Source organism: Geotrypetes seraphini, chromosome 15, assembly GCF_902459505.1.
Source record: "Geotrypetes seraphini chromosome 15, aGeoSer1.1, whole genome shotgun sequence".
In the NCBI taxonomy this organism is placed as follows: Eukaryota; Metazoa; Chordata; class Amphibia; order Gymnophiona; family Dermophiidae; genus Geotrypetes; species Geotrypetes seraphini.
Genome location: NC_047098.1, coordinates 71510662 through 71536876, shown reverse-complemented (window position 1 = coordinate 71536876; position 26215 = coordinate 71510662). Strand labels below are relative to the sequence as shown.

At 43.9% G+C, this 26215-nt stretch overlaps 1 protein-coding gene across 5 annotated transcripts in view; it reads right to left on the bottom strand.

Moving 5' to 3' along the window:
• The window catches only part of CUX1 (cut like homeobox 1), a 401081-nt gene that overhangs the window by 164752 nt on the left and 210114 nt on the right, over nt 1–26215 (bottom strand). For 2 of the 5 annotated variants that reach the window (XM_033921595.1, XM_033921597.1), the window contains 3 exons: nt 25593–25694; nt 25393–25437; nt 3597–4423 (listed from right to left, as the gene is read on the bottom strand). The exons of 1 other annotated variant lie outside the window; for it this stretch is intronic. In XM_033921595.1, coding sequence (XP_033777486.1) covers nt 3597–4423; nt 25393–25437; nt 25593–25694 — 974 coding nt within the window. The remainder of the gene's footprint in view (nt 1–3596; nt 4424–25392; nt 25438–25592; nt 25695–26215) is intronic. 2 more of the 5 variants (XM_033921598.1, XM_033921596.1) reach the window with 1 other exon arrangement.

Here is a 26215-nt window from a genome sequence, read left to right as displayed (position 1 = left end):
CTCCTCTAAGTCTCCGCTTTTCCAGGGAGAAAAGCCCCAGCCTTTTCAGTCTGCCAGTATATGAGAGGTCCTCCATACCCTTTATTAGCTTAGTTGCTCTTCTCTGGATTCTCTCAAGTACCGCCATGTCCTTCTTGAGGTACGGCGACAGGGTGCCTTGTATGGGGCAGTTGATTGCGTTGATTTCAATGTTGGTTAAGGTTGGTATTTTATTATATTCTAGGAGGATGAATTTAGTTTTATCTGGGTTCAATTTCAGTTTGTGAGCTTTCATCCAGGTTGCTACTGATTTTAGTGTTTGGTGTATTGTGTTTGTCATGGAGAGTTTTGGTTGATCGAAGGGTATGAGAATGGTAATGTCATCTGTATAGCTGTAGGAGGTTATGCCTTGTTTGTCCAGGTGTGAGCTGAGGGAGGCTGTATAGAGGTTGCAGAGAGTCGGTGATAGAGGGAATCCTTGGGGAACTCCGCAAGGATTTAACCAAGGTTCAGATTTTTCTTTGTCTGATTTTACTCTATAGGTTCTTGATTTAAGGAATCCTTCAAACCATGAGTATACTTTATCTGTGATACCTATTATATCTAGGATTTATAGTAGTATGTTATGGTCCACCAAGTCGAATGCAGCGGTCAGGTCTAGTTGTATGAGCATCATTTTTTTTTCCTGTGCTGAGATGTTGTCTGGTTGTGTCCAGGAGAGATCGTAGTAGTGTTTCTGTGCTGAAGTTGTTTCCGAAGCCAGATTGAGTGGGATGGAGTATGTTTTGGTTTTCATGGTAATTGGAGAGGAATTTGGCAACAGGTCCTTCTATTATTTTGACATAGAGTGGAATAGAGGCAATGGGTCTGTAATTGGCTGTTTGGTCATTGGTCCTTTGGGTCTTTGAGGATCGGGGTGATGATGATTTCGCTGAGGTTGGTTGAGTAGTGGCCATTTATGAGCGAGCTTTGTATCCAGTTTAGAAGAAGAGCTAAGGAATTTTGTGCTGGATGTTTTTAGGAGATATGGTGGACAGTTGTTGAGGTCACAGGATGCATGGCTGTATTTTTTGTAGTATTTGTTGAATTCAGGCCACTGAATGTTGGGGAATTGAGACCATATTCTGTCTGCTGCAGTAGACTCTATATATACAGGTACTTATTTTGTACCTAGGGCAATTGAGGATTAAATGACTTACCCTCACTGATAAGTTGAACAAAGTACTTTGAGAAGATGCACATCACTTTTTGTGAGTTAGGTCCTATTCCTTCACAGTGGTTATTATATGCTAGACATAATTGGCTGGCATTAGCTTTGCTTATGATACTCAATCGTTTGAGTAAGGGTGGAAGCAAGAAATAGTCTAACCAATTCTAAAGCAAGGTTTGACTTTGTTTGGTTTCTCTATGTTTATTGGACATATTTTATGTATTACCCATTTTTAAAATGTACTCCACTTAGAAGTCCGATTAAGCAGATTAACAAATTTTAAATAAATTTGGAAATAAACTTACCGTCAAGAAATTCACCTGTGTCTAATCTCTGCTTTTTTGGTAAAACTTAAAAAAAAAGAATACTTGAGACCTGGGTTGGCCACTATTGGAAACAGAATACTGGGCTTGATGGAACTTCAGGCTGTCCCATTATGGCAACTTTTATGTTCTTATGTTCTCTGACACATCAAAGTCAAATATGTACAACATTTCCACCCTGGCCTCATCCTCAACCTTCAATTTAATAGGATGGTTTAAACAATCTCCCTAACAAAACTCACAAAGGAGAGTTCTTCCCAGGGTTCCTTTCATATGGTGGGGAGGAATCCAAGGGAAGTTCCAGAGATCCCCCTCTAACCTATCTTCTGGACCCTTCTCAGAAGCCAAGGAGTGACTGAACACAGACTCAGGAAAATGGTCCACCATCTAAATTCTCATTTACCTCAGACAACTAGCCCAACTAGCAGGCTCAGAATTACAGAAACTTGAAACAGTGCCAAGGAGCAGAGTGGGATCTGGACCTTGAGGAAGCATGCCAGGAGTCTCATCCTATTATTTTTTTTAGAAAACTATTAAAGACACAATTATTTGACAAATTTGTAACCCAAGCTTCCTAATTGCTTTTTAAATAGAACATGTATTGTGTACATTCTAGAAATTGATGTATCTTTTTCAACTGCATATTCGCTAGATGTTCAGCCTTATCTGCTGTGAACCGCCTAGAACCATTTCTGGTCTGGCAGTATATGAGAATAAATTATTATTATTATTACTCCCTGAGGGACTGGAGAACATCACCATCTCAGCTGGTACTGGATACAATGTCCCTTCAGGTATCAATTTCTATGTTCAGTCAACAATGAGGTTATGGATCTCCAGTTCTGATTAGACTGATACTGGCTTCCTCGATGCCACAGCATTGCATTGGGCGAGAAGTTACCCCAGCACCTCCTGCAGCATGGCCCTCATCCACTCCTCAATAACAGGCAACAATAAAGGCAGGGGCTCAGTTGAAGTGGTCAAGTTCACAGAAGGTATCAGAGCTGAATTGGATGACTGGTTCTAGCCTGATGAAGGCTGGTATGCTAGCACCAAACAACATGGCATAGGTGCTTCTTGGGAGTCAGCGATGCTGATGCCATGGTACTCCTGGTTCCGTGCTTCGAAGGTGATCAATGTCAGTGCTTCTTGGCCTCTGTCCAAGGCATAGCACTGGAGTCCCTTGGCATCAACAAGGACAATTTCAAATCCTGATAAAATCCTTGTGTTGCCAGATTCAAAAATGTTTGGTTCCAATGAGCACCACCAACACTTGATGTTAATGGAAGAAGATACTTGCTCAATGTTGATGCATCCCCAGTGTCAAATGCAGCCCCCAAGGCTATAAGGACATTAGTCCTCCAGTGCCAGCATTGATGTACTAAAGTTCTCGTGTTAAAAATACTTCTGTTTTTGGACATCTGGTGACCGTTTACAAGAAGCAGCATTGTGATTTGGCCCCAAGCATGCCATGCATCAATTATGAGTATTGTTTCATGATAAGGTCCTTGGTGCTCCAAATACACCTCTTAAAATCTCTAGGAATTTTGGGGGACATGTCAGAGAAGATAGCAAAAGCAAAATCAGATGGCTCAATGTTGAAGTAAAATCAAAGAAAAATAATACCCCAAACAGGAGTGCTCAAGCCTAAGCGGGCCAAGAAGCTGTAGAAAAATAAAAGAAATTTAAAACTGCTGATAAAAAAACCTAAGGAATTAAAAGGGAGAAAGGGAACACTGGTCCTACGCAGCTCTCACACAAAACTTTGAAAGACACAAACTGTTAAAAACATGAGGAGAGACTCTGAAACAAGACTGCCTTGTCTCACGGAGGATGGGCTTCCACAAACTTCTAGAAAAGAACCTGGGTGTGAATATGTTGTCCTGTTTGTCTTTGGACAATTAAGTTTTCAGTGTGGTAATTGCAGAGGACATACTGAGCATGCCTCCAATAATTATCGCACTGTCTTTGCATTTAATTTTTGCTGTTACGACATGCTAAGTATAAAAATTCAGTGCACATTATTTTTGCATTGAACTGTTACTTTAGAACACTGAAAGAGAAAAACCAAAATCAATTTTTACCTTTTCTCCAAATATCCTTTGGCAAATTCCATTCTTTGCTAGCTTCTCTTTAACCTGACGAGTTAATTCTATTGTGTCCACTTCTTGGTACATATAGATCTCATACTGTTCAGGTGTTAGAGGTGGAACAGTTGGTTTGGATGGCTTTGATACAGGTACTGTAGGGGAGGAGGGAAGAGGACTGTTCTGTGGGGTTTCACTGCGGCTAGCTCCAGTCAGGCTAACTTCAGAGCTCTGTGAATAGGGAGATTCAGCATTTGACCACTCTTTCCAGTATTCAGAAGAGGAGCCTTGGTGTTGACTTCGATCTGGCCTAGTTTGATTGGTGGGCTTTTCTTTACTGCTGTTAACTATTTCTTCAGATTTTGTTTCTTCTAGAGGAACTGTGTTTCTCCTATCATGCTGTATAGTATTCCACCAATGGTCCTTCCAAATGCTGCCTCGCCCCAGTTCATTTTTCACATGTCTGAGCATGCCTTGGGCAGACTCAGCTATCACATGAAGTTCCAAACTTGGGGTTTCTTGGGATTCCTTTTTCATCCCCGAGAGACTCTGTAATGCAGAGACACTAGAGTCTAATATGGACGAATGTTTCTTCAAAGACATGGTCAAAGGAGGGTAACTAGAAAATGAAGACACTGCAGAAGTAGTGATGCATTTGGGAGATAGGATGGAGAGTTCAGCTTGAGAAAAGGATGTCGTTTTTAAGGCAGGTTCAAAAGCAGCCTGTTGTGCCTCCATTTCCCGGCGTGCTTGCTGAAGAATGGATCGTATGGCATCATCAGAACTGCCACTGCTAGATGCAGAAGGTGGCTGAGCCGGCTCAGCTGTACAGAAACAGAAAGTAAAATGTGATGTCAACATGCAAACTTTAAAATGCAATGCAACTAAAGGCAAATTGGAACAGTATAAGCCAGGGATCTCAAAGTCTCTCCTCGAGGGCCGCAATCCAGTCGGGTTTTCAGGATTTCCCCAATGAATATGCATGAGATCTATTTGCTTGCACTGCTTTATGCAAATAGATTTCATGCATATTCATTGGGGAAATCCTGAAAACCCGGCTGGATTGCGGACCTCAAGGAGGGCCTTTGACACCCCTGCTATAAGCTAACCTTTTGGAACAAAATGATATGGCCTAGGACAGTGGTTCCCAACCCTGTTCTGGAGAACCACCAGGCCGGTCGGGTTTTCAGGCTAGCCCTAATGAATATGCATGAGAGAGATTTGCATATAATGGAAGTGACAGGCATGCAAATCTGCCTCATGCATATTCATTAGGGCTATCCCGAAAACCCGACTTGCCTGGTGGTCCTCCAGGACAGGGTTGGGAACCACTGGCCTAGGGGACTGCAAGCACAACCTGGGTTTAAACTACCCACATACATTGTAGCTGCATCAGAGCAGGTGCAACGAATATACCATATTGTAAGTTTCAACATCTGAATATGTAATCTCCACACATACGTTGCCTCAATCCACAAGTTAAAGTCCATGCACTTAAAACATTCATACTTTTTTCGGCAGTGACAGGATAAAACATTTTTGTGTGGCTAAAACTATATTTATCTGTGTAAGCATTTTTGATAACTGCCCTTGTAAAAGTACAGTTTTTATACTTAAGGGTTCACTTTCTCTCTGGTAAAAATAGAAAGAAAGCTCTGGGGAGCTTTACAGAAAGAGGATTTTTAAAATTAACTGTATTCATAAGATGATGGAGGCACAGATCGGAAACAAAATTAGAGACAACCAAATCATATACATGAAAAGCACATGTGGATCTAAAAACAATGTGCACTCCTAGTTCAAAAGATTAATTGCTCCATTGCCCCAGCCAGAAGAGATAGGGGAAAAATGCTTGAATGTAAAGCTCCATCGATAGGCAATAATATAAGAGGTATAAGTCTGATTAGCTATTTATATTATGCAAAGGAAGGAAATCGAAAGGATTTCAAATTTAACTCATGCAGTTCCAGGTAGTAGAAGGTAAGTTATATTCAGATACAGAAGGTAATTTCATGCCCCAATCTAAGTGTGTGTGTGTGTGGGGGGGGGGGGGGGGTTAGCTATTCCACAATATTTTATCCTTATTCACAAATTAATCATGAGCAACTAATCTTCTGAACTAGAATGCATACTGTTGTTAGATGAACATGTGGTTTTCATGCATACGACTTGGTTGTCTCTAGTTTTGTATCATTCACTGTATTTTGTTTCTGAACTATGCCTCCATTGATAGGGCTAAAAACCCAGCTCTGAGAGCAGAAGAAGCTCAAGGAGGGAAACAGGAATGTAAAGCTCCTTAAGAAAGATAAAGAAAACACAGAAGCTAGAAGCCAGGGTAGGAAAGGCTCCAAAAGCTAACTCTTCCCCACACCTAGGGGAAAGCTGAGTCGGTTTCTGCAGCAAGGCAAAGGATTAAGAAAAGGGGAGATACTAACAGTGCCAGGAAGCTTCAGGCTCATGGAAGAATGGCCCAGGGAAAGGGAAAAGAGCCAGCACTGCAATCCCATCAGCTCCAGGCACACAGAGGAGTTCCTGACCGAAAAGTACAGATAGAAGGCAACAAAAGAGAGAGGCATTTTGCTCCCAAAGATAAGCCTCTCTGATGAATAGATTGAAGCTAACTCCAAGAAGCCTTTACACTCACAGAGAGTGAGGAAGAAATGTTTATGGAGATTCTACGTGATACCAAGGGGGACATTGAATGTACCTCTGAGTAGGACTATTTCATGGAGGACGAATGCATGTATGATTGAGCTAATAGTTAAGAAAGTTTGTGACTGTGATTTTGATCCTGATCAATAAGATTACTGAAAGTAAAGTATGTGTAAATGATTTAGGGAAGGCCAGAGCAGTGCTTTAGGGAATGTATGAATGTGTTTACCAAGCCCCAGTGTGTTAGAGCTACATTCAGTACTGAACTAGAAAGAAAAGCACCCTAAAAAGCTGCCTTTCCTGTTCTTGCAAGTAAGCGTCAACTGATTATTTAGTGGGAGGCATGTTTTCACACATGATGTTCCTAGTTAGGGGTTAGGGCAGTAATGTGAGTGTCAGAGGGAAAAGGAAAATAACTGCAAAAGAAGTTTTGTGTAATGGAAAGTTTTCTACAGTAATGTTGAAGTTTGAAACCAGCTGGCAAAGGTGGCTGACTAGCCCAGCCAGCAGGCCAAGGATCCCTAATGCACGACTCCCACATCTGTGAGAAAAGGGAGCCCCAGAAAGGCACAAAAACATGCAGGGCTTATAGCAGGCGCTTATGACTGAAGATTGTGGGACTGTGAAAATAAAATGAATGCCATGGTGCAATGAACACTGATGGATGATATAGTGAGTGGTGAAAAGAAGACAAACAAATCATTTTGTGGTCTTTTGTTTGTGGAATAAAACACAGACTTTTTTTTAAACACTAAAGAATCCTGGCTATACAATATGCTCATGGTCTGGATGGGTCCCTGCCTGGCCACAATATAGAATTTGAGCAAAGATACTTACCTGTAGCAGGTGTTCTCCGATTCATCAAATTTATTATAGAACTTGGAAAACTTGATGTCATCCAAGGAATTCAGTACAGACACTAACAAGTGCACTATTCACTTAACATTTTTTGGCAGTGTCGGCTCAGGGAACCATTAGTTCAGAAAAAAAAGGGGAGGGGTGGGTGAGTTGTGAGAACACCTGCTACAGGTGGTAAGTATCTTTGCTTTCTCTGAGAATAAGCAGGATCATGGCAATGGAACCAAAGTGGGTTGGAGGGAAAGTTGGCTCTCAGGAAGTAACTGCTTGTCTAAACTAACCGTCTCTTCTGGAGTAGTGAGAAATAATGGAATGGACTGAAGACCAAGTGGCTGCTTTGCAAATGTCCTCAAAGGATGCAGAGGAAATGAGCTACTGAAGCAGCCTTAGCTCGGACATTGTAGGCATCAGCCCAGCCTGAATATACATAAAGGAGATACAGTCCACCAGGAACTCCATGTCTGTTCGTGTCAAAAACCACAAAGAGATGGGAGCTCATTTATAGTCCAAGGTGTGCAGTGTCAATTCTCCAGGGTGTGAATAAGAACATAAGAATTGCCGCTGCTGGGTCAGACCAGTGGTCCATCGTGCCCAGCAGTCCGCTCACACGGCGGCCCTGAGACCAACCCTACCTGCGTACGTTCCAGTTCAGCAGGAATTTGTCTAACTTTGTCTTGAATCCCTGGAGGGTGTTTTCCCCTATAACAGCCTCCGGCTTAAGTATGTAAATAGTGTCTGTACCTTTAAGTCAGGCTCCCAGTGTTCACTGCTTTATGCGTGCTGGGCTGCCCTCCCCCACCCCCCTCTCCTTTTTGCTCCTCTCCAGTTCTGTTCTGGGCTCAGAGGGCAAATAACATATTCAGGCAGCTGAATGGCTATAGAAAAGTACTGTTCTCCATCAGGTTTTACACATTTGGAGCTGCTAGTCTCTAAGTATAACTTAGTATTGCTAATTTCCAAGTACATTATCCTATACACCCAGCTTCCCCAACCTCTGGGATGCACTGGTTGAGTGTTGACTTTTGCAGAAGACAACATTCCTTTACAGCAACTAAATTGTAAGCTTATTTTCTTTGTTTTGAGCTTGTGTTAAAGATTTACAAAAATATAATTTTATTATTGCATTTAGATCTTGCTCAAAAACTAATGAAACAATCAAAGTTGTTCTTTCTGACACATCTGTTAAGTGAGGTCTCCAACACATTAGCAATATCTTCCAATAAGTTAAGTTCTCCTTGAGCTTGTTCCTGGTGTTGAACTTGTTTTCTACTCAAATCCAATCCTCCATTGTTGTGGTAAATAATATATTTTATTAATAGGAAGAATAGCCTGAAAAGGCATAGAAAGAATCTGTCAAATATTTTTTGAAGAAATCTAATGAAGAAGGAAGGAAGGATTTGGGGGAAGTTCAACACTCTAAGGTTAGCTAACCCTTCTCCACCATAGCATCTAATTTTTGCAGAATCTTCCAAATCCCTTCTAGCCCCTGCTTTGCTCCCAGGTCAACCCCATAGCGCTGCTGTACACTGTGGGATTATAGAAGCCAGCAAAGACAGTGATATCATGTCCCACAGAAGAGAGCAGCTCTCCTTCACCACTCTCTAGAGCAGGAACCCTCTGATTTGGTGTCTCTGGAGCAGGTCTGACCGTGTCTCAATTGAGGGTGAGCTGAGGTTGTATTGGCTGAAAGTAAAGGATAAGATCCGGTACAAGCTACTGGTGCTTACAGAAGTTGGCCCCTAAACACCTGGTCCAGAGCATCATCTTGCCGTGTGAGCTCAACTGCTCTGCTCAACTGAGTATTTTGATCCATCTGTGCGGGAGTTAAGGCTTTCCTGTTCCAGAAACAGTGTCTTTCACTGCATCGGCCCCTGGGAATGGAACAATCTTCCAGGATACATTCACCAGCAGCAACATGTTCAGAACTTTAGGAAATTGTTGAAAAGACCTCTGTTCTGTGAAATGAAATATAGGGTCTGAGTTTGGCTGAGGGAGAAGGAGTGATGATTCTTGAGTGCTGGTCACGGAGGTGTTCGATAGTCTGGTTTGTTTTATTTGGTTTATTGATGTCTGCTATTGAGGCATCTTGTATGACTTATGGAATTTTATATTTTGATGTATGAGTGGGTTTGGCCAGTTTTGGCCTTAAATGATATTCGTCGTTGATGCAACGTGTATGTTATATGTAATTTGATTTGATATGTAAATATGTAATTTGTTATATTGTATCTCTGAAGTGTTTTGTACGATAATTGTAAATTTTTTATTTTGTATGTTAATATGCAACTCACCCTTTCATTTTATTTTCCTCTTTCTGGTTATATTTCATTATACATTTTTATAGTCGCAGCACTTTTTCTAACTTACATATAACTCTTTGGCTAGTTAGGCACTTTTGGACACGCCCTCTAGCCAATCGCTACTGTCCACATCCTGGGTTGGCCCCTTTTTTATCCGTAGGCTTCCCGCAGCGTCTCTGTTTTGCTTTGACTTTTTTCGCGTCGCACAGTTGGCTCGAGAACCTAATCTACACAGTCATTCGGTAAGTTTTAAATCTCACTTTTACTCCGCTCGTTTAGTGTTTATATGTATAGATGGATTAAAACTTTGGCATGATACTTGGTAACTTTGGTACGATTAATGATTTCCTCCTGGCAACGGTAAGGCCTATTTTTGCTTTCCTTGATTATCATTTTGACATACGTGTATGGCGGTATGTAATGATGTATATCTTGTAATGATGCCCACACCCTTATGCGTTCCTCATATATGTTTTTATTATATTAGACACTGTTTTAAGTATGAAATTGTAGCAATTTGCATCATGGTAAATTTGATAGTACTGATCAGATTACCCACCCCTTCCTTTAATATGAATGTCTTATTTTTCATTTTTTAATATGGACTTTTTATATGGATATTTTTACCATGCTTTCTTAATATGAACTTTTTAACCTTTTTATATTATTTTTGAATAAAGGATTACTATTTTTATAACATAACATGTATTTGCCAATATGAATTACCAGCTTCTATGGTTTTATCTTTACATATTCTCCATGTCCTTATTTTTAACATAGGTTCTTCTTTCACTTCAGTTTTATACCTTTTTATTACGGTTTATTTCATACCTTATCAACCATGGTAGGTCTCTTCTTGCTCATTTCACCAATTCAATTGCATGGAGCACTTTTATATACCCTAGTGGCCATTCGCATGATTTTCATGCAGACTTTTTCATACTCATATTTCTATATTCACATTAATCTTTCTCTCTTCTTTCCTTTTTTACCCCCTTTTATCTTTATTCTGCACTTTATATGTCTAGTTGCATATGATGACTTGATCTTATGTACTGTGTGAGGTTTTTATAGCACCAGCACTCATTTAAGTATTACATTACTTGCTTATCATTTTAAATGGATTATCACTTTGTTACTTATGCACACCATTTTGTACCTATCATGTATTATCTTGCACTTGCTTAGGTTTGCTATTTATATCCACTAGGACCCCTGAAGAAGGCTTGTTCTCCGAAACACGGACTGTGTCGGGTCCCTTGGTTTGTAATAAGGTGGTATCATTTACTAAATTAAATATTTGTTATAATAATAGGAACATCTAGATAAGGCAGAATATCTTCTAGACGATGAAAGACAAAGGCATGTGGTTTAGATAAAGCTGTCATAATATCAATGTGTTTTTTAATTTTATCTGCAGCTTCTTCAATTTTATCCCCAAACAGATAATCTTCCTTACAAGGAACATCTGAAAAGTATTCTTGTACCAAAGTTTCCATATCAGATACTCTAAGCCACAGTTCTTCAACCGCCGGTCCGCGGACTGGTGCCGGTCCGCAGAAAATTCCTGCCGGTCCGCATAGGACCGGCGAGATCAACTTCTTCAATTTCCTGCCGGTCCGCGCAGGACCGGCAAGATCAAGGAGCTGCAGTACGCGTAGGGCCGGAGAGATAATAGGGAGCCTCACACTGTGCTTTCTCCCCTCCCAGCGGCTCTCCTTACAAACGCAGCGATTTAAGAAGGAACTCTTGGAGCTTTTGCTGAGTCGGGCCGCCTCTGATGATGCAACTTCCGCTTTCCTCAGAGGCGGTGCGACCCAACAAAGGACCCGAGGCTGCCTTACTGAATCGCAGCGCTGGCAAGTAAGGAGAGTTGCTGGGAGGGGAGAAAGCTGCTGGGCATGGTGAAAAAAAAAGGGACAGCTGCTACTGGACCTGGATAGGGAGAAGGAGAGATGCTGCTGGGAGGGGAGGAGGGAAAGGAGTCTGGAAAGCTGCTGGGCATGGTGGAAAAAAAAGGGACAGCTGCTACTGGACCTGGAGAGGGAGAAGGAGAGATGCTGCTGGGAGGGGAGGAGGGAAAGGAGTCTAGGAGGCTGCTGGGTAAGGGGAAAAAGGGACAGCTGTTACTGGACCTGGAGAGGGAGAAGGAGAGATGCTGCTGTGAGGGGAGGAGGGAAAGGAGTCTGGGAAGCTGCTGGGCATGGTGGAAAAAAAAGGGACAGCTGCTACTGGACCTGGAGAGGGAGAAGGAGAGATGCTGCTGGGAGGGGAGGAGGGAAAGGAGTCTGGGAAGCTGCTGGGCATGGTGGGGAAAAAAAAGGGACAGCTGCTACTGGACCTGGAGAGGGAGAAGGAGAGATGCTGCTGGGAGGGGAGGAGGGAAAGGAGTCTGGGAGGCTGCTGGGTAAGGGGAAAAAGGGACAGCTGCTACTGGACCTGGAGAGGGAGAAGGAGAGATGCTGCTGGGAGGGGAGGAGGGAAAGGAGTCTGGGAAGCTGCTGGGCATGGTGGAAAAAAAAGGGAGAGCTGCTACTGGACCTGGAGAGGGAGAAGGAGAGATGCTGCTGGGAGGGGAGGAGGGAAAGGAGTCTGGGAAGCTGCTGGGTAAGGGGGAAAAAGGGACAGCTGCTACTGGACCTGGAGAGGGAGAAGAAGAGATGCTGCTGGGAGGGGAGGAGGGAAAGGAGTCTGGGAAGCTGCTGGGTAAGGGGGAAAAAGGGACAGCTGCTACTGGACCTGGAGAGGGAGAAGAAGAGATGCTGCTGGGAGGGGAGGAGGGAAAGGAGTCTGGGAAGCTGCTGGGCAAGGGGGAAAAAGGGACAGCTGCTACTGGACCTGGAGGGAGAGAGAAGGAGAGATGCTGCTGGGAGAGGAGGAAGGAAAGGGAAGAGAGTTACTGCTGGACAGGGGAGGAGGGAAGGGAGAAGAAAAAAAGGAAGAAAACAGCTTGCAGAGAGATTAGAGGAGGGGAAGGGGAGAGACAGGAATGAGATGGGAAGGGGGGCAGCAGAGAAATTGAGAGGGACAAAGATGCTAGATCTGGTGAAGGAGAGATAAAAATGAAGAGAGCAGTGAAGCTGGAGTGAATCGTGTAAAAAGGAGAGAGGGGCATAGGCTGGATGGAAAGGGGAGAGGGGCATAGAAAGAAGACAAATACCATATGGAAGGGGGAAAGGTCAGACAGTAGATGGAAGGGGCAGATGCTGGATTGAAGGGACAGAGAGGGCAGACGCTGGAAGGAAGAGATTAAAAAGAAGATGAAAGCAGAAACCAGAGACAACAAAAGGTAGAAACAAATAATTGTATTTCTATTTTGTGATTAGAATATATCAGATTTGAAATATATATCCTGCTAGAGACATAACTGGGGATTGTAGTATTCTGTTAGCATGATATTTCTATGAACTTGGCTTGTTCAGTTTTCTTGATAGTAGAGGGGATATATGTGAAGGGGAAGGGAGACAGGGGTTTTGTTGGTCCGTGCTCTGTATATTTGTATTTATAAAATCACAATTGTTCAGAATATTGTTTCTTTTTATACTTTAATAAAATACGTTCAATATGAAATCATAATTGCGGCTTGTGCAGATGGGATTAGATGGTTTGCGGGGACCGAGCTCGCGGAGATGGGGCGTAAACGGAGTTTTAAAATTTTAGTCCTAGTAGTTTGCCGGTCCACAAAATAATTATTTTATTTCTGCCGGTCCACGGGTGTAAAAAGGTTGAAGAACACTGCTCTAAGCCAAGCCAAACAGTGCATTGCAATTGCCACTGCTGATATTCTGGAAGAAACATCAAAGGTCTCGAAAGATCCTCTAGCCATATACTTTCTCATAATGAACAAGTTCTTAGACAACTGCTGAAATTGTTTTAGTTTGTTTGAGGGGAGAAATTCCTCAAACTCTTGACAGTTGTTTAAATAAGGGTTTAAAATAGATGGACATTTAAAACTGGTAGTCCATAAGAACATAGAACATAAGAACATAAGAACTGCCTTCTCCGGATCAGACCTTCGGTCCATCAAGTCCGGCGATCCGCACACGCGGAGGCCCTGCCAGGTGTACACCTGGCGTAATTTATAGTCCACCATATCCTTATATGCGTCTCTTAAGGAGATATGCATCTAGTTTGCTCTTGAAGCCTAGGACGGTCGATTCCGCCATAATCTCCTCTGGGAGGGCATTCCAGGTGTCAACCACTCTCTGAGTGAAGCAGAACTTCCTGACATTAGTCCTGAACCTGTCCCCCCTTAGCTTCATTACATGTCCTCTAGTCCGTGTCAAATTGGACAATGTAAATAATCTTCTCTGCTCTATTTTGTCGATTCCTTTCAGTATTTTGAAGGTCTCGATCATATCCCCTCGCAGTCTCCTTTTCTCAAGGGAGAACAATCCTAGTGTTATAAGTCTGTCCTCGTATTCCAGTTTCTCCATACCCTTCACCAGTTTTGTTGCTCGTCTCTGCACCCTCTCCAGCAGTTTTATATCCTTCTTTAGGTAGGGAGACCAATGTTGGACGCAGTATTCCAAGTGTGGTCTGACCATTGCCCTATAAAGCGGCATTATAACTTTCTCCGATCTACTCGAGATTCCTTTCTTTATCATGCCCAACATTCTATTTGCCTTCTTTGCCGCTGCCGCGCATTGTGCCGACGGCTTCAGGGTCCTATCTATCAGTACACCCAGGTCCATAATTCACAGCAGCCATTATGATGATGGCTCTGCACGGGGCAGGAGCGTAGGAAGATCGATCCTGCCCCACGTCGCCACTAGACCATCAGGTAAGGTCTGGGACGCAGGAGGGAGGCGGGGGTGGGTCAGAGCTGGCTCTAAAAGTTATTTGAGGTTTTTTTATTATTTGTGGGCCGACTCTGCTCCTAACCCTCACAAATATTGAGGGGGAAGTGTAATCTCACAGTCCTCCCTCCCCTCCCCCCCACTCTTCCAAGATGGCCAACTCTAAAAAGGGTTTGGGCAACTATGACAGGGTGGAGTACCTGTCACTGGGCAGCGGAAGGAGCTTGAACAGTGGAGCTCCTTGAGTCTGAGAGGAGAGCTAATCTGCATAGAGATGCAAGTATTGCTGGGAGCTGTCCATTCACCGAGTGGATTGTGGTGCTGAAAAGAACAGCTCCCAGCTCAGAGAACTCAGAAACAAAGAAGATCCTTCAGGAGGAGGCATGCTGACTTCTGGCCAAACTCCTGGTAAGCCCTGAAGGCCACTGCTGACTGACACTGATAGGGGGCCTTGTGCAGCAGAGTGGAGTGGCCAGGCTGACCAGTCTTGACAGGAGGGACTGGTTCAGTGGAGAACACTGAAGCCCAGTGGTAGGTCTGCAGGGACCTATACACCAGCAGGGAGAGAGATTGATCTGAGAAATAGATCTGGCCCGGTGATGAAGCCCATATACACCGAAAGGGAAAGAGCTAAGAAGTAGCTGGGGACCTGGCAAAGCCTGAAGTCGAGGGGCATAGACTTGATGATTGGAAGTGGGACCATGAAGAAGAATCCAGGCAAGTCCTCAATGCGTGTGTTTGTGAGAAGATGGCTGAGGAGCTGGAAGTGCCCACAGCGCACACGTGCATGATAAGAGGACCGACTGACAAAGAAGCTGGAAGAGTCAAAGGACCCTAGGAGCATTGGCAAAAGGAGCAGTCTGGCAGAGGAACCAGCTGGGACAGAGGCAACCAGTGGAGGGACCAGGAAATGGCATCGGATGCTGCCGAAGACCAAGAGGGCTAATGGAGGATCAGGAAGAACTCATGAGAAGACCTGGAGAGATGGAGGCCTGGGAGGATTCGTAGAATGACCAGGAGCTGGAAAGATCTGGTCAGGGTGCCTAACCCTGTGTTTGTGTTACAGACAACCAAGTTATCTGGGGGTGTGGCTACGCAATGGGTAATACCGCTCGGCCAGGTCACATGATTACAGCAAGTTGGAACACTAGCTAAAAAATAATTAAGTGTGTTTAATCACTACTAGGGTGCCACACAGTAAAGTAGATATAAACAATTAACATATGCACTGACATTGTAATAGTATAAAGCAATTCAATAAGAGGATTACATTTATGCAAATGAACTAGCATTCAGCATTATAATCATAACATCCACCAAATGAAGTATAACAACATATGAAGTAATAACCCTAATTAAATATGGGAAGATAATAATCTTTCTATTAAATAAGCACATCATTCTTGAACCTGGGGGTTGAGTATCTCTGATCACAAGATCAGAGTGTAGGGAGAAGGGGGTGGCATAGTGGTTAGAGCTATAGACTCAACACCCTGGGGTTGTGGGTTCAAACCCCGCACTGCTGGTTACCCTTAGCAAATCACTTAATCCTCCACTACTACTACTACTTATCACTTATATAGCACTGAAAGGCATACACAGCGCTGTACATTTTGACATTTATAGACAGTAGACTGTGAGCCCATTGGGACAGATAGGAAAAATGCTTGAATACTTGATTTGTAACCCGTTCTGGGCTCTTTTGGGAAAAGAAGAAAAGAAACAAATGCATTTCTTCCTGAACAGACAGCAGATGTAAATCAATCACTAAATAAAAAAATTAAATCATTCCCCCTACCGTTGTTGTCTCCCTCCCTCCATGCTGTGCCTTGCCTTCTGGCCGGCTCCCTCTTCCTCGGTGCTGCAGTGCACAAAGCCGCCCTCTGACGTTGCGACATCAGCGAGAAGGCTTCCACTTCAGGCGCAGGACGCACGTAGGAGCCTCTGCCCACGGCTTTGTTAACTGCAGCACTGAGAAAGAGGGAGCCGGCCCGAAGACAACACCGCATCGATCGCACCGTGGACTGACGGCTGAAGAGCACCGTCTGGGGCCCAATGCACGTGCCGGCCCTGCAGACCGGCACCGGTCCACGAACCAGCGGTTGAAGAACACTCTTGTATAGCACTAAAAAGCAAAAACATCTCTGCACAAGTGATGGTGTGTTGCTGATTAAAAAAAATATATGGTACAACACTTCTTGTAGTGTATTTCATAACTTAGTTTTATTCATATATTTGATTGTAACACATGGCTCTATTGAAACATATACTGTATATTCAATAAAATATTTCTTGTGCAGTTTTATTTACAGTCTAAGATATTTGCAGCTTGCATTTGAGGCTGCACTTTATTCACCTACTTCATGTATTTGTAACTGCATTTAGAGTATAATTAATTTCCATCCTTATTGCAATCAGTGGGACCAAATTTGTTGGGCATCCCTTGTGCTCTAAAAACTATGGAGTAGGGAAGTGACCAGTGGGAACTATGGCACGTTACCAGTGACTGTTTTGGAAAAATATGATTTTTTGAAGTAGTTTGGGAAATTTATTGTGCTGGCATCCTTGCAGACGAGCAGTTTGCCTTGATTAAATAAAATGTTGAAACTTAAAAAGCTGTGTTATTGAAAGTGAATTGAATCAAAAAATCGATTCAACAGGGTGAATCGAATCAAAATATTTTCCCTTGAATCAGGTAGCACTAGTTTCAAGAGCAACTGGTTCTTCAGCATGAAGTGGAAGAAACATGATGGCAGATGAAGGCCAAATGGCCCATCCAGTCTGCCCATCCACAGTAACCATTATCTCTTCATCTAAGAGATTCCACCTGCCTATCCTAAGCTTTCTTGAATTCAGATAAAGGGGGGCAGAGAGAAAGCGAAAGAAAGAAAGGGGAGGGGGCAGGGAGAGAGGAGGAAAAAGTTGGACTCATGGAGGGATAGAGAGATGTTGGTTGGGGAATGGAATGAGGTCTGGAGGAGAGCAAGCATGCAGGAGGCAGAAAGAAAGAAAGATTGGATTTACAGTCAGAAGAAGGAGGTGCAATTAGAGACTCATGAAATCACCAGACAGCAAAGGTAGGAAAAATAATTTTATTTTAAATTTAGTGATCAAAATGTGTACGAATTTATATCTGCTGTCTATATTTTGTACTATGGCCCCCTTTTACTAAACCGTGATAGCGGTTTTTAGCGCAGGGAGCCTATGAGCGGCGGGAGCAGCGCAGGGCATTCAGTGCAGCTCCCTGCGCTAAAAACCACTATTGCGGTTTAGTAAAAGGGGAGGGGGTTATATTTGTCTATTTTTGTATAGTTGTTATTGAGGTGACATTGCATATTTTAAAGTCATCTGCCTTGACCTCTTTGAAAATAAACCCCAAATATAAATGATAATTAACATTTTATCTGCATACAGTGTGCTTTGCGTTTTTCTAAATTTTATTGTTGGTAGATCATTTTGACTTGGACATTTTAAAAGTAGCTCACATACCAAGAAAGTGTGGGCAACCCTGCCTTAAAGCATTAGCATATAATCGAGTAATGCAGCTTGCACTGAACTTTGCAAGCTATGTTACTCCAGGAAAAATAATTTCAGTTCAAAGCAGGTATTACTTTTCCTGCCTGGGAGTGTCAGATCACTAATATGTGGCCTGATGCTCCCGGGAACCATCTTAAAGGGCCTAACGTTGTCAAAAAGAGCCATGGTTTGGTGATTCTCCCTCCCAAATGACAAATAAGGCCCCAAAGGCCAACTCAAAAGGTAATAAAGAATGTAAATTGTACTCTATATAGTCTGTGAATATATTAAATAATATTCAGACCAGGTGGATAGCCCTGTGACATCCTGTATGTTGGAAATTCAAATGCAAATCTAGACTAGGTCAGGAGATCTTGAGAGATTTCCAGCAATTGCTCAAGAGTGAGATCGAACTAGCTTAAACCACCAGGTTCCAGATACAACTCTGATTTATGCCTCTGAGAGTTTATTACTGCAGTAGGAGTGAAATAGAGACTAGGACTGGGGAATGCTCTAGTTGGGATGGAAATCCAAGGACTAGGAGGAGAGCCACAAAGAGAAAATTCACCATTAGAAAATTATACATGCAGCACTCTGGTTGCTGCTAAGAAATTCACACCATTTTCACATTAAACAAAGTTCATAAACAGTGATTTTAGGATTTTTCAGGTGGGCAATACAGAAACCTTCAAACCTTCCCTGATTCACCTCCCAGGCTGCGACAGCTGTTCCTAACTGTGACCTGTGCTGGGAATACCTCTTCGACGCTGATCTTCGGGCTGCCAGTCAGACCCAATGCCTGACTGTACCTCCACCCCTGAGGACTGACAGACACGCTCAGGGAAGAAGCAGCCAGCACCCTGCGAGACATCACTGAGTCTCCTATGAAGCAAATGCAGGCTGGCTGACAGGTACTACCAGGGATTGGCCTGTCAATTGCAGATCGAAGTGATCTTAATGCAGGCAGAGCTGAAGAATCGCTCCAAGCACAAGAAATCCCCCCCACTCAAAAACAATAACAAAATGGAGAGAGCGGAACACACACGTGCAGAAGGGAAAACTGTAGGTGGCGCTAGAGAGCACAGTGAAGTATAGCAGAGGCACAGAGAGTGGATTCCTTCTGCAGATGGCACTACCTATCTGTCTCGAATGTCCCAGGTTATGAGGTGGGAAGGGGCATAGTGGCGAGATTGGAAGTAGAGGAGAAGGGTACAGATAAAAAGCAATTTGTCACAGGAAGAGTTCTCGGAGAGGTGTATAAGGAGAGACAAGAGAAGAGAGATACTGAGAGGCTGCAGAATGAGCACACTTTGTAGGTTAGTAATAGGAGTTTGAACTGTATGTGAAGGCGGCTAGGAAGCCAGTGAAGTGATTGGAGAGGAGTGAGGTGAGTGTAGCAAGCAGAGTTTTGTATAGATTGCAGGGGGGAGAGGCAGTTCAGCGGGAGACCTGTTAGAAGGAGATTGCAGTAGTCTAAGCATGAGGTTAGGATTCGGGTAGTGTATTCAGAGAGGAAGGGGCTAATTGTTGTGGAGCAGGGATCTCAAAGTCCCTCCTTGAGGGCCGCAATCCAGTCGGGTTTTCAGGATTTCCCCAATTAATATGCATTGAAAGCAGTGCATGCACATAGATCTCATGCCTATTCATTGGGAAAATCCTGAAAACCCGACTGGATTGCGGCCCTCAAGGAGGGACTTTGACACCCCTGTTGTAGAGATAGAAGTATATATACTACTATAATCACAGTGTTTGTTTAGAAACAGATCGGAGAAGATTATCATGCCGCTGTACCAGGCCATTCTACACCCCCACCTGGAATACTGCATCCAGCACTGGTCACCGTACTAGAAGGACACGGTACTACTCGAAAGGGTCCAGAGAAGAGCAACTAAAATGATTAAGGGGCTGGAACAGTTGCCATACAGTGAGAGATTAGAGAAACTGGGCCTCTTCTCCCTTGAAAAGAGAAGACTGAGAGGGGACACGATCGAAACATTCAAGATAATGAAGGGAATAGACTTAGTAGATAAAGATACGTTGTTCACCCTCTCCAAGGTGGAGAGAACGAGAGGACACTCTCTAAAGTTGAAAGGGGATAGATTCCGTACAAACGTAAGGAAGTTCTTCTTCACACAGAGAGTGGTAGAAAACTGGAACGCTCTTCCGGAGGCTGTTATAGGGGAAAACACCCTCCAGGGATTCAAGACAAAGTTAGTCAAGTTCCTGCTGAACCAGATCGTACGCAGGAAAGGCTAGTCTCAGTTAGGGCACTGGTCTTTGACCTAAGGGCTGCCGCGTGAGCAGACTGCTGGGCACGATGGACCACCGGTCTGACCCAGCAGCGGCAATTCTTATGTTCTTATTTTTGTGTATGTGAAGTGCTCAGACCCGCAACAGTAATGATTAAGATAAAACCAAACTGGCATTGAGCTGGGACCCATCATATCATTTCACCGTCCCGACCGCCATAATATAAATAACCATCTCTTGTGCAAATCTTCAAACATAACTCAAATTAAAATAAGTGAAACTTATCTGTGTTTTCCTTGGCGATCAGTAGGTCTCACATATAAGCAGCAATGCTGGCTGTGAACCTAAAATGTATATGTTGTAAGCCCCTCGACTCGAGTTTAGTGGTCTTCATCAGGAGGGGGTACTAAAAAGAAAAATATAAACAAATATACTATATTTGTCAGGTCGGGACGGTGAAATGCTATGATGGTCCCAGCGGCAATACTGGTTTGGTTTTATCTTAACCATTACAGTTGCGGGTCTGAGTACTTCACATGCACAAAAATAATATATGTTTATAAACAAACACGGTGATTATAGTAGTATATATTAATTAGTATCTCAGTGGTATAATTTACAATTCCCTAGAGTTTGGTGCATAGAGATAGAAGTGACAGGCTTAAGCAATGTTGGACGTGGAGAGAAAATGAGAGATCGGAGTCGAAGATGACTCCAAGGCTACGAGCAGAGGAAACAGGAATTGTAACTATTATTTACAGAGATGGAGAATGGAGGGAGAGGAACAGAGGAAAGAGTAGCGCTGCCCGATTTGAATCGATTCACCAATTCACTTCGGGTGAATCGATTTGAATCGATTAGAAACAAACAACAACAAAAAAAAATCGGTTCCCAATTCGGCTGACTCTCCCCCCCTAAAGCAGGAGCGGCAGCGCTGCACATGCTGGCCGGTCGTTACCGCATCTACTTTAAAGGGCGAATGGGGAGGGTCAGTGGGAAGTGCTGCTGTCGGGATCCCCCCCTGGCCTCCGTTTCCACCCCCTGGTGTCCTGCTTCCCCCCTAGCCTCCCCGCACCATTTACCTGTGAGGAAAAGCCTGCAGATAAGATTGCAATGCTAGCGATCTTTCCACTGCTTTGTAGCTGTTTCCTCCGCGATCCTACCTCTGACATCAGAGGAGGGGCGGGACCGTGGCAGAGGAAACTGCTCCGAAGCAGTGGAAAGATCCCTAGCATCGCAATCTTATCTGCAGGCTGTTCCTCACAGGTAAATGGTGCGGGGAGGTCTGTGGAGAAGCCAGACACCAGGAGAGGCCAGGGGGAACACGCAGGCCTTCTATGTGTGTGTGTGTGGGGGGGGGGGGGGTGAGCAGTCCTTCGGGGTGCGGGGAACAGGCAGGCAGGCCTTTAAGGGGGGACAGGCCTTCAGGGGGAGATGCAGGTTTCAGGGGGGACTGGCCTTCAAGGGGGGCGGGCAGGCAGGCCTTCGGAGGGGATTCAGGGCTTCAAGGGGGGGGACAGGCCTTCAGGGGAGACAGACCTTCAAGGGGAGGGCAGGCAAGCAGGCCTTCGGGGGGATGCAGGCCCTCAAGGGGGGAGGGGACAGGCCTTCAGGGGGAGGGGCAAGCCTTTAAGGGGGGGACAGGCCTTCAAGGGGGGAGGACAGGCTTTCAAGGGGGGGCAGACAGGCCTTCAGGGGTGGGATGCAGGCCTTTAAGGGGGGGGAAGGCCTTCATGGAGGAAGCAGGCCTTCAGGGATGGTGGCACATGCCTTCAGGGGGAGATGCAGGCCTTTCCAGGGGACAGACCTTCAGGGGAGGGGGGCCCTAGTGCAGAAGTATACGGAGGGAGGGAGGGAGGAAAGGGGGGGTTCAAAGTGACGTGCATATGCCGGACTTTGGGGGGAAGAAATAATGGGTCTGAAAATAGAGGAGAGGGAGAGATGATTGGCAATGGGATTTAGGGAGGAAAGGAACAGAAAGGGAGAGAAGTTGGACACAAGGATAGTGTGGAGGTGGGATAGAGATATTGGATAGGAGGATAGTTGGGAAGAGAAAGGAAGAGATGGTGGACCCTGGGGTGGTGGGGAAGGAGGGAGAGATGCTGGATGAAAGGGTAGTTGAGAAAAGGTGGATCTGTGGATGGAGACGAAAAAAAGGAAAGATGCCAAACCTCCGGGGGAGGGAAGGGAAACGGACGGGGAGGACAAAGATGGCAGATGGATGGTTAGCACAGAGAAAGAAGAAAGAAGGAGACCCTGGCAAGCAAGACAACAGGAGCCTGGAAACAACAAGATTTGAATATTGACAATAAAAGGTAGAAAAACTAATTTTATTTTCTGTTTTGTGATTATAATATGTCAGATTTGAAAAGTGTATCCTGCCAGAGCTTTTGTTAGACTGCAAACGTGAGCTAGGATTTAATAGAGAGAGGACGCCGAACAACACAACACTCCCTATAGAAGTCATTCCGACACTCGCTCAAGAAAACTCAATCGCAACACCATCAGAAGAGCAGAAAGGTAAGGAGACAACTTATGCTCTTCCCCTTTCAAGTCCTAATCTTAAAACTAAAACCCACCTCAGGATCAACACCGCCAATCTTCCCCCACATTTGCACACAGATTCATCTTGTAGAAGAATCGCCCCCCACATAAATCAAAAATGACCCCCTACACAACTAAACTCCTGCTCTCCCTCCTACTACTCTTCCCGCTTCTAACAAATTGGAAATCATCTGGATACCACATCTCCCCCATCCCAATTCTATCAGAGTCCAACAGACACTTCCAACCTTCAAGAAAACCCCAACCATCCAGAAATCTGATAGACTGTTCAACGATCACCTATAAAAGCATCCCCCCCAGTTGGGGAAAAAGACCACCCCCCAAGCTAACAACAACATCCCACTCCCATCCACAACCAAGAAACCTCCTCCATCCAAAATGCACCCAAAATCCCAATACAACCTGCACCTCAATAGCCTGTGCATATATGAACATAAGATCGATAAGCCCAAAGGACTGGATAATTAAAGAACTAGGCTGCCTATTCCTAGCTGAAACCTAGTTAACATCTGACTCAGACCCTTGCATAACAGAATTCTGCCCTAAGGGATATAAAGTAGAGCTAGTCTGCAGGGGAAAAAAGCGAGGGGGAGGATTAGCAATTCTAGCTAAAAACAACCTCAACATAAAAGTCCTAGACAAACACACTACACCCGATCTAGATCTACTAGCCTGCCAACTATCAGGTGATACAATCAAATACACCATAACCTGTATTCTCTGCTATATGGCACCAGGAAAATGGAGCGCTACAAAATATACACTTGAAGACTTCATCTTCCAGAACTCACTAACATCAACCTACAACCTGCTACTAGGAGACAACAATCTCCACCTTGAAGACCATACCTCCACTCAAACTAAAAGCCTATTCGCCTACCTCAAAACACTATCCTACCAAATACTGAACCCCCAACCCACACACGAAAAAGGCCACCAACTAGATATTGCAGCATTCATGACAACAACCTCACACACCTAAAATACACATCTCAAATGGATCCTGGAACCCTTCCCTCTGGTCAGATCATTATAAATACACCTTCAATATCAATTAGGCTCAATGCAATTACAAACACAAACCCCACAAATCCCCCATCAAAACCCGCCCAAAAATCAAACCAAGCACATTCTGGGATAAAGAAGATCCCGAAATCGAATTCATAGACCCCAAAGAATTCATACCGCAATGGCAAACATTAAGTGAAACAATCCTAAATGAGCTAGCTCCAATAAAATCAAAACACAAAATCTGCAGACAATCAGACAAATAGTTCGACGCCAAACTTCTCCAACTCAAAAGGCACTGCAGACAAATGGAAAGAAACTGGAAAAAAATAACCAACATCAATCCAAAATAGCATGGAGAAGTCTTATCAAACAATTCAAGACCAAGCTCAAGGAAAAAAGAAAAGACTACTACTCCAAGACTCAAAAAAACTTTTCAACCTAGTAAAAAACCTCACCGACACCAAACCTTACCTAGGAGCTCAAGGAAAGCACCCACCAACAGCCACCCAACTCGCAGACCACTTCAAAAACAAGATCACAACAATCAGGACTATCTTCAATAACACACGACCCCACCTCATCGAGATAACAACAAATCCCCCAATAGGAGAAGCCATTGCAGCAGACAGGATCTGGACCGAATTCCCTGCAGTAAACTGGACAGATATGAATCGACTCTACAAAAAATACAGTCAAGCTTCATGCAACCTGATAACTAACGCCACCCCCAAATTTAGGGCCAGCCTCATGCAATGGATCCAAATTACTCTCACTGAAGGTCAATTCCCGCAGCACCTAGGAGAAATCATAATCACTCCAATTGTGAAGGATCACAAAGGCCTAATAGATAACCCCGCTAACTATAGACCCATGGCCTCAATATCAATATATGTCAAAATTATAGAAGGACTTGTTGCCCAATACCTCACAAATTACCTGGAAGACCACAATCTTCTCCACCCCTCTCAATCGGGGTTCAGATCCAACCACAGCACGGAGACCTTACTAGTAACCCTACTAGACACAGCCCGACAGCACCTCAGCAAAAGCAGAAGGATGCTGATAATTCAACTTGATCTATCCACAGCATTCGATCTGGTTGACCACACCATCCTACTACAGACACTAGAAGCCATAGGGATTTCAGGCAGGGTATATAACTGGTTCCAAGGATTCCTTAAAACCAGATCTTATAGAGTTAAATCAAACAATCTTAAATCAGATCCATGGTGCAACCCCTGCGGGGTACCTCAAGGATCACTACTCTCACCTACTCTCTTCAACCTCTTTTTATCCTCTCTGGGTTCCACCCTAGACAACCTAAATGTAACCTCTTTCAGCTACGCTGATGACATCACCATACTTCTACCCTTCGATTCTCCTGACCCCAATTCTACAGAAAAATTGGAAAAAACCCTACAAGCAGTTGAAAAATGGATGACAAATGCGCAACTAGAAGGGGGGAGGCAGAAAAGCAGCCAGCACACTGTGAAACACTGCTGAGCCTCCTAATGCTGAAATCCCAGCTAAGCAGTGGGTGAGCAAGTCTAACTGGAGACAGCCCAGAGCTCCAAAAATGTTTCTGCAATCTGGCCAACAGGTACCACAAGGGATTGGCCTTTCAGCTGCAGACCACTGTCTGCTTCTTCTCCATTCAGGCAGAGCCAGACCCACAAACAGGGAAACTCCAAGCACCAAAAAAGGCAAAAATAATACGAATAAAATAATGAAAAGAGCATAGCAGAACAGAAACACTCCTTCCGGCTCATGTGCAGAAGGGAAAAACTGTAGATGGCAGTAGAGCTCTCAGTGAAGTAGGAGAGATACAAAAAACAAACAAACCTGGAATGGATTCCTTCTGCAGATGGCTTGCCCAGAATGACACACCTATTACACAGGAAACATCCATATTATGGAAATTTTGATATTGTGGTCTTTTTCCAAGATTACAAACTTTCAGAAGTATATTCTTTATGAATGATCTTGAAAAAAACAAATGTCAGCTAAGTGTAAAAGAAGAGCAGAAAATGTTTTGAGCTCACCAGTTTTCTGTACTTGCAGCTCCCTTTTGGCTTGCTCTAGAATTGATTTGATGGCTTCATCAGAACCAGTCTCTGGAGTTCGGATCCTTGTTGTTATGTTACCTGGAGAGAAAATGAAGCTAACAGTGATCAACAAAAATAAAAATTTCAAGTTGATATATTTTGTATTAACAGTTAAACAATTTATTTTGGCCACAGATGAGTGACATTTTTAGTTTTCACAGTCCACTTCAGAAAAGAAAGTTTAATTTTTACAAATATTTACAACATTAAATCGATATTATGCATATCAGGATGTATATTTTCCTCTTCCTTCATTTTCTGTACTAAACTAGCCAGCTTTGTTATTTATGGGCACCAAAACTATATTTCCATTTTTACTTGGTGGTTGTTTGTTTTATGTTTTTTTCTTGAGGGGTCTGGAAGGTTCCAGCTTTATCAGAACCAAGGGTGGGTCTGCTGACACATGCTGTCGTTTGTAAGTACACAGTAGAGGTCTGCACGGGAACGGGGATCGCAGGAATCCCGCGGGTCCCACAGGACTCCCACAGGGACCCCCCTCTAGCCAACGGGACTCCCACGGAGATGGAAGGCTTTGGAAGCAGGGTTCGTCCATATAATAT